At 32.5% G+C, this 6290-nt stretch overlaps 1 protein-coding gene across 1 annotated transcript; it reads right to left on the reverse strand.

Moving 5' to 3' along the window:
* Nucleotides 1-491: 491 nt before the first annotated feature.
* Nucleotides 492-2122, reverse strand: LOC117915601. Its single transcript, XM_034831200.1, has 5 exons — nucleotides 1846-2122; nucleotides 1542-1721; nucleotides 1297-1387; nucleotides 1072-1198; nucleotides 492-985 (listed from the first exon to the last, which is right to left on the reverse strand). Exons 1-5 carry the CDS (start codon nucleotides 2058-2060, stop codon nucleotides 627-629), a joined length of 972 nt encoding a protein of 323 aa, XP_034687091.1. The 5' UTR covers nucleotides 2061-2122; the 3' UTR covers nucleotides 492-626.
* Between the last annotated feature and the right edge of the window lie 4168 nt (nucleotides 2123-6290).

A 6290-nucleotide genomic window follows, 5' to 3' on the forward strand; every position in this document is an offset into this window, starting at 1 on the left:
ACATTGAATCTTAAACATGAATTTGTAAAACATAAAGCATAAAGACTCTTAATTTATGATAGCATTTTAAGGTGACAAGACAAACCAAGATGTGCAATCTATACTCATATTCACTTTTAAAAATATTTTATGATTTAATTTAATATTAAATTTATTTTGAGTTTAATATCATATCATATGTCGTGAAAATTGAGTAAGTAATTAATGGTGAATATATATATAGAAAACAAATGGTGCAATAATTACTCAAATAATACTCAACTTTGGGTAATGCCATTGGTTGCTTGTTCGATGCCATGAATTCATGAATTAAGATCTGATCAGAGAAGTCATTTGCAAAATCAATCATCTTTATTAGAAGTCAATGGCACAATTTGGTGGAGGAGAAAACCTTGAACCTTCCAATGTTCTATGATTTAACTTAACATTTACTGTCAAGAATGGAACTCCACATTTATTCCTCAATTTTTCATGATTATGTACTCCCAAAGAGAAACCTTTTATTCTCTACTTTGGCAACCGAGAAAGAGGCTGGAGGAGAAAAGTGCTTTCATCAGATACAGCAGAAATTATGAATTCAAACTCAAATTCATCATCTCTCCCACACCAATTGGGTAGAAGCTAATTCACATTCCCAATCTGTTGAAACTTGGACAGTTCAGCATATTCTTAGTCCCTGGAGGCTGGTTGAAGCTCATGTTCAGAACAGGCTGCAACCCAGGTCTGATAAACCGCTGTGGCCCAGCTTGGTTCACGTTCATATTCGCCATTGTATCCACACCTTGCCCCACCATCTGACCATGACCCATCAATTGACCAGGACCCACCAGCTGCCCAGCTCGTGGTTGGTTCCAGTTCATGTTGTTCATGGCCTGAAGCCCAGGATCGGGCGGCGCCATGCTTGACTGTTGTAGACGGCGTTGGCGTTGCAGCATATAAAGCTGGGTCAGCATCTCCCTCTCCAGTGTCAGATTCTCGTATTTAGCTGCAAAATTTTATAATACATAAATTATGATTGTCTCAATTTTATGCAAATGTGGGAGAAGAGATATCTAGAGATGTATAGCAAACCTCTTTTGGACACAAGTTCATCAGTATAGACTGAGATTTTTTGCTCAATCAAACTGCTTTGCATTTTCAGAGAAGAATTATGCCGATCAAAATACTTGATCCTTGTGGGAGCAATCGCAACCTCGATCTTCATGTAACAAGCAAACAAACAGGCAAAATAATATAGTAGATGCTTTGGATCGTGTTAAGAGTCTAGAAAATGTACAAAATTGTAGACTTAGTTACTTCGAGAGCTTTCACTTGACCCTCAAGTTCCAAAGCATACTGGCGCTTTCGAAGACGAGTTCTCTGCGCGGACTGCCTCTTAGCCAGCATTCTACATGCCACAAAAGGAGAGATATCCAAATGTTAAACCAAAAATAAATAAATAAATAAAAAGAAAAAGAAAATATTCCATTTTATTTCTTTAATTGGAGTTTGAGAATTCAGTGGAAAGGATAACAGAAAGGTTCAGGTATATGTATATCCACCGTCGAAGCTTCTTGGGGTCCTTGTCTCCATCTCCGCTTCGACCCTGGTTCATCTGGGGTTCAGTCACTAGCTCAGTTTCATTCTGAACTTCTCCTTCCTCTGGGCCCTCGGTGCTCTCATTCCTTGGTCTGGCAGAGGGCATTGCCGGCACCACGGTCTTTTCCTCACCACTTACTCGCCTGAAAGACCTCCACCAAAACCAATTACCACTAAAAAAGAACCAAAAACAACTCTACAAACACACATAAGATGCAACATTTTTTATGTTCATATTCTGAAAAACGCATAGAAGGGTTCCTCCACCTCTTGCGCTTGGGTTTGGTTTTCGCAGTGCGGCCTTTGTTAGGGACAGGATCCGGATTCTCCTGAACCAAATGGGTCTCGGTCTCCTGCTCGGTTTCAGTAGACACCACCTCTTTTTCTTTTCCAGGGCTTTCAACCTTGTTCTGATCCTCCAACCCATTTTGGGGTCGAATTTGGCTGATTCCCATGTTCAAAATCCAGGTCAAATCCTCCATTCCTTCAATACTGAAACACCTGGACAAACACAACCCATATCACTAGAAAGGAGATGAATTTAAGAAGGAAAGTGAAATCCAACTCAAATCATTCAGATCAAAGCTTTTCGGGTTTTCAAACACTATCCCTACCACAATCACCAAATGAATCTTGCAGTGACGAACTCTCCCTTTATATAGAAAGAAACATTTCCCCCTAACTCACCAGCCAATCCCTGTTGTCCGGTCGCAAACACACAGCCTTTTAACAATCGTGAATACCAAATCTACCCCTGCATAAATGGAATATAAAAATGCTAAACATATTTTGGGTTGGTTATTTTGGTCATTACATGTTAATCCCTGAATGAGAAATGTCCTGGATGGTGGGGTATTATATTGCGTATTTTGGGAGATTACATCTGGGGGGTATTTAAAATATTGTCAAAGGGAAAAATGAGTCATTTAAAAAAAAACAAAAGGACAAGCATTAAAAATAAATTTTTATGCAAAAATGAATGAGACATGGGTCGATGCTTCTAAAACTAAATCAAAGAATGCACCATTGTTTGAAATATAGGAGAGAAATTTAACCCAATTTAACTCTTTTAATCATTTGAGTTAATTATTTAAAAATAATATAAAAATATAGAGGTATTTTTTTTATCACATCTTGACGTGATATTTACAAAGAAAAATATTATAAATAAAAAATTGTGCAAAAAGTTTATATAATATAAGATGAACAAAGTCGTTATGATTAAATTAATTTTACTTTAAAACAAACAATAAAAATAGTATTATTTTTTTTTTATGCAAACAATAATATAAAATCTTTTATTTGTATATGTAATATTATTTTTCCATTATTATAAAATAAAATTACTAAGTTCATCAACGTCTTATAACTAATATTATAAAGACACGATGATACAAATTACATATTTTTTTTTCTATTTATATAGATAGCATTGTTGTTTGTTCTAAAATCGAATAATTGAACTAATTATTGTCTTGTAACGGGTACTCGTATTATTTTTCTGTTATCATAAAATAAAATTATTGAGTTTGTTAACATCTTATAACTAATATTATAAAGATACAATTGATATAAACCACATAATTTTTTTTTTTATTTATATAGATAGCATCGTTGAATGTTCTAAAATCGAATAATTGAACTTGTTATTGTCTTGTAATGAATATTAAAGTTCTATTAATTTTTAAATTATTGAAATTAATTGACACTATAAAAATTTAATTGGTTATAATTAACACTAGATTTTTTGCGTTAATTTTAACTAGATGAAATTAATTATTTTTTTAACCAATACTTTTTTTTTTTAATAATTATCAAATTTGGTTCAAATTTTATTTTTCTTCCTGGTTCCTTATCAATAATTTTTAATAGTAATTAAGCCCTTTTCAGCCCACTGAAATCCCAACTACAGGATATGCATGCACTTATTTTTTCAAAGTGCTATACATTCCCCCTTCCCCCCCCCCCCCCCCCCCCCCCCCCCTCTTTTAACAAGGGGCAAAAGACCAAGAAAAGCCCAATATTGCTTATGAGTGACATTTCATTTGGTCATTATTTTTCATATCTTGGACCACATGATAAACATACTTTATTATTTGTTATAGGATGTTAATTTATCAGTGATAATTACATGCATATTTTTGGTTATTATATTCATTTATAAATGAATCAAGGCTCTAGATTTTGTGATTCTCTTAATAAGTTGTGTAATCAATTATAACACATACCTTTTATATACCTCGCCCAGTTATAAATAGAACAATATCTCTTCTTTTGGAGAATCTTATCCTTCACAATCTTAAAAGATCTCAACTACTACTTTTGCAAATGTATATGATTAATCTATAACACATATGGAATGCCCTCTAAATTTTTTCTTAAAAAATAAAAATACCAAAATTAAAAAAAATTAACAAATTAAAAATAGGTCATTGATATATTCAACTTAAGAGTAGATTATTAATGGAGTGCTACTACTTAGGCCCGATATATTTCCATTGATATATTTAATCAAGTGTAATACATATATTCTTGCTACTCTTATACCTATGGTGTAATGATCGACTCCCAATTGTGTAACTCATACTTATATTGTATTAAAAAAAAAATTCTTATCCGATATAAAATATTACTATAATCACCTCCTCCTCACAAGGCTAAATAAACCCGCATACGTAGTCAAAGATTAACGCTCTAATACCCCATGTAGAGGTTCAAGGGACCCTCACAACTTAAAAATATGTTTACAAGGATAAGAAGAGTATTCATACTTATATAACACTAAAAAAATTCCTTTTTATCCATGTTATATTAAGAAAATTAATTATTAATCATATTTTTTAAAAGATGTGATGATATATCATATGGTATCTGTAGATGCTTCAAAAAAAAATCCCTTGCCTTTTCTCTCTCTTTTCCTTTTATAGCCAATCATACCGTTCAACAAGTCTCCTATTTCACGATACAACAAATTATGGGACCTTTTAATAATTGGGCATCTTCCTAATAAATGGTAAGAATTCACCTCTTCACCACTTGGAGGACCCTAACTTCAATCATTCCAAGATTACTCTAAATGTATTCTCATTTTCACGTAGGGCTCAGCCCCCCATTTCACCCACTTATATGGCGGTTTCTCCACTTTTTCGAATCTTTCCCTGCCAATTAGTTCACCCAAATGTGTTTAGGTTATTAAGGGGGTGCTTGATTTTGATCCAAATTCAAAACCTAGACATTGGGCTAGGTGATATTTTATTTTTATGTATACATTCTAAAGCGTCTTTAAAGAGGTCATACTCCCTTATTCATAATCTCCTAGACTACAACAAAGGATGAGAGAATGGGGGTATGGTAATAGGTAAGTTGGAGCTCGAGGCTTGGATAATGAAAAGTAGGACAGCCCTCACATTTTCTATTGAGTAGATGGTTATCAAACCACTATTTAATTGTCTAACTTTGTTATTTTCTTGAAAATAAATGACATGAACCATAGGGGTCATGGGAGGTTTTGGTACTCTTTGAAGAAGGATAGAATTTGAGTTATTATCTCTGCTTGGAAAAGGTTAGACAAGCAGAAGAAAGTTCATTAGTCTTAAGGAAGATAATTAATAGAGTTTTGGTGGATTTTCCTTTTATTAACTCTGATTTCTCCAATTCTAAAGAACTACCAAGGTATAAGAAGTTCAAGTTATTGCCTATATATATATATTTTCTTCTTATTCCCATTATAATAAAATCCTTTGTCATAGTAAAAACTCTTGAATAGAATCTAGACAACCAGATGCAAGAAATAAAGTTAGAATTTCCAAGTCGTCTCCAAGTGAGTGACACCCCAAATCCCTCTTTAAAAATTGACTAAGAGTACCTGATAAATAGTGAATTGTTTGACGAGAGCCTCGTCAAGATGAAGTTAATTAGTTGAATGAGAGTTCTTTGTGTACCCTAAGCGCACATGGAGTAAACTAAGATGTGCAAACAGCATCAAGTTGACTCCTTTATTATTCTAGTGCGCGCTGACTCTAAGGTTACAAAGTTGATGGAGATTTTTTAGGCCATTGTTAACCCCAAGGTTACAAAGTTGATGAAGATTCTTTAGGCCATTGTAACCACAACTTTTCACAAGTTTGTTGTAGCCTACCAAAAGTCCATTCTACAGTACTTTAAAAATGAAAGTTTAGCACAAAAAACTATTTTTAAAGAAAAATAAGGTGTTTAACAAAATTTACAAAAACGCTTTTAAAGAATTGAAATACCGCTTATAGTGTTTTTTGAAAAAATACTTGATAAATTATTTTCTCAAAAACACTTCCACTAAAAGGACTTTAAAAGTGTGTTTATAATTGATTATAAAAAACGTTTTTAACACTTATAATACTTGAATGACAAAACTTTTTAAGTATTAAAAAATTTAAAAATACTTTCTAAAATAACTATCAAACAGGTTATAAGAATGTGTTTAACAGTGATTCTATAAAGTGTTTTTAATTTTTTTAACACTTGAAATTTTTTATTTTTAAAATAATAAAAATGGTAGAAATAGTTCTTAAAATCACTATCCAACATACTCTAAGTGTGTTTGACAATGATTTTAGAAAATATTTATAATTTTTTTAATATTTGAATGATAATTTTTTTTCCTAAAATCAATGTCAAACAAAATACTACCAAACACACTTTTTAAGTCTAAACCCAAAGGGTAGGAATATCTCTAG

This window comes from Vitis riparia, chromosome 6 (assembly GCF_004353265.1).
Source record: "Vitis riparia cultivar Riparia Gloire de Montpellier isolate 1030 chromosome 6, EGFV_Vit.rip_1.0, whole genome shotgun sequence".
Lineage (NCBI taxonomy): Eukaryota > Viridiplantae > Streptophyta > Magnoliopsida > Vitales > Vitaceae > Vitis > Vitis riparia.

What these genes read in the sequence shown, in the direction of transcription:
- LOC117915601 (XM_034831200.1), bottom strand. Translation starts at nt 2,060, where the DNA reads ATGGAGGATTTGACCTGGATTTTGAACATGGGAATCAGCCAAATTCGA. An exon ending in ACCAAACCCAAGCGCAAGAG is followed by an intron (nt 1,722 to 1,845) that starts GTGGAGGAACCC and finishes GAGGTCTTTCAG; the next exon opens with GCGAGTAAGTGGTGAGGAAA. An exon ending in GACCCCAAGAAGCTTCGACG is followed by an intron (nt 1,388 to 1,541) that starts GTGGATATACAT and finishes TGTGGCATGTAG; the next exon opens with AATGCTGGCTAAGAGGCAGT.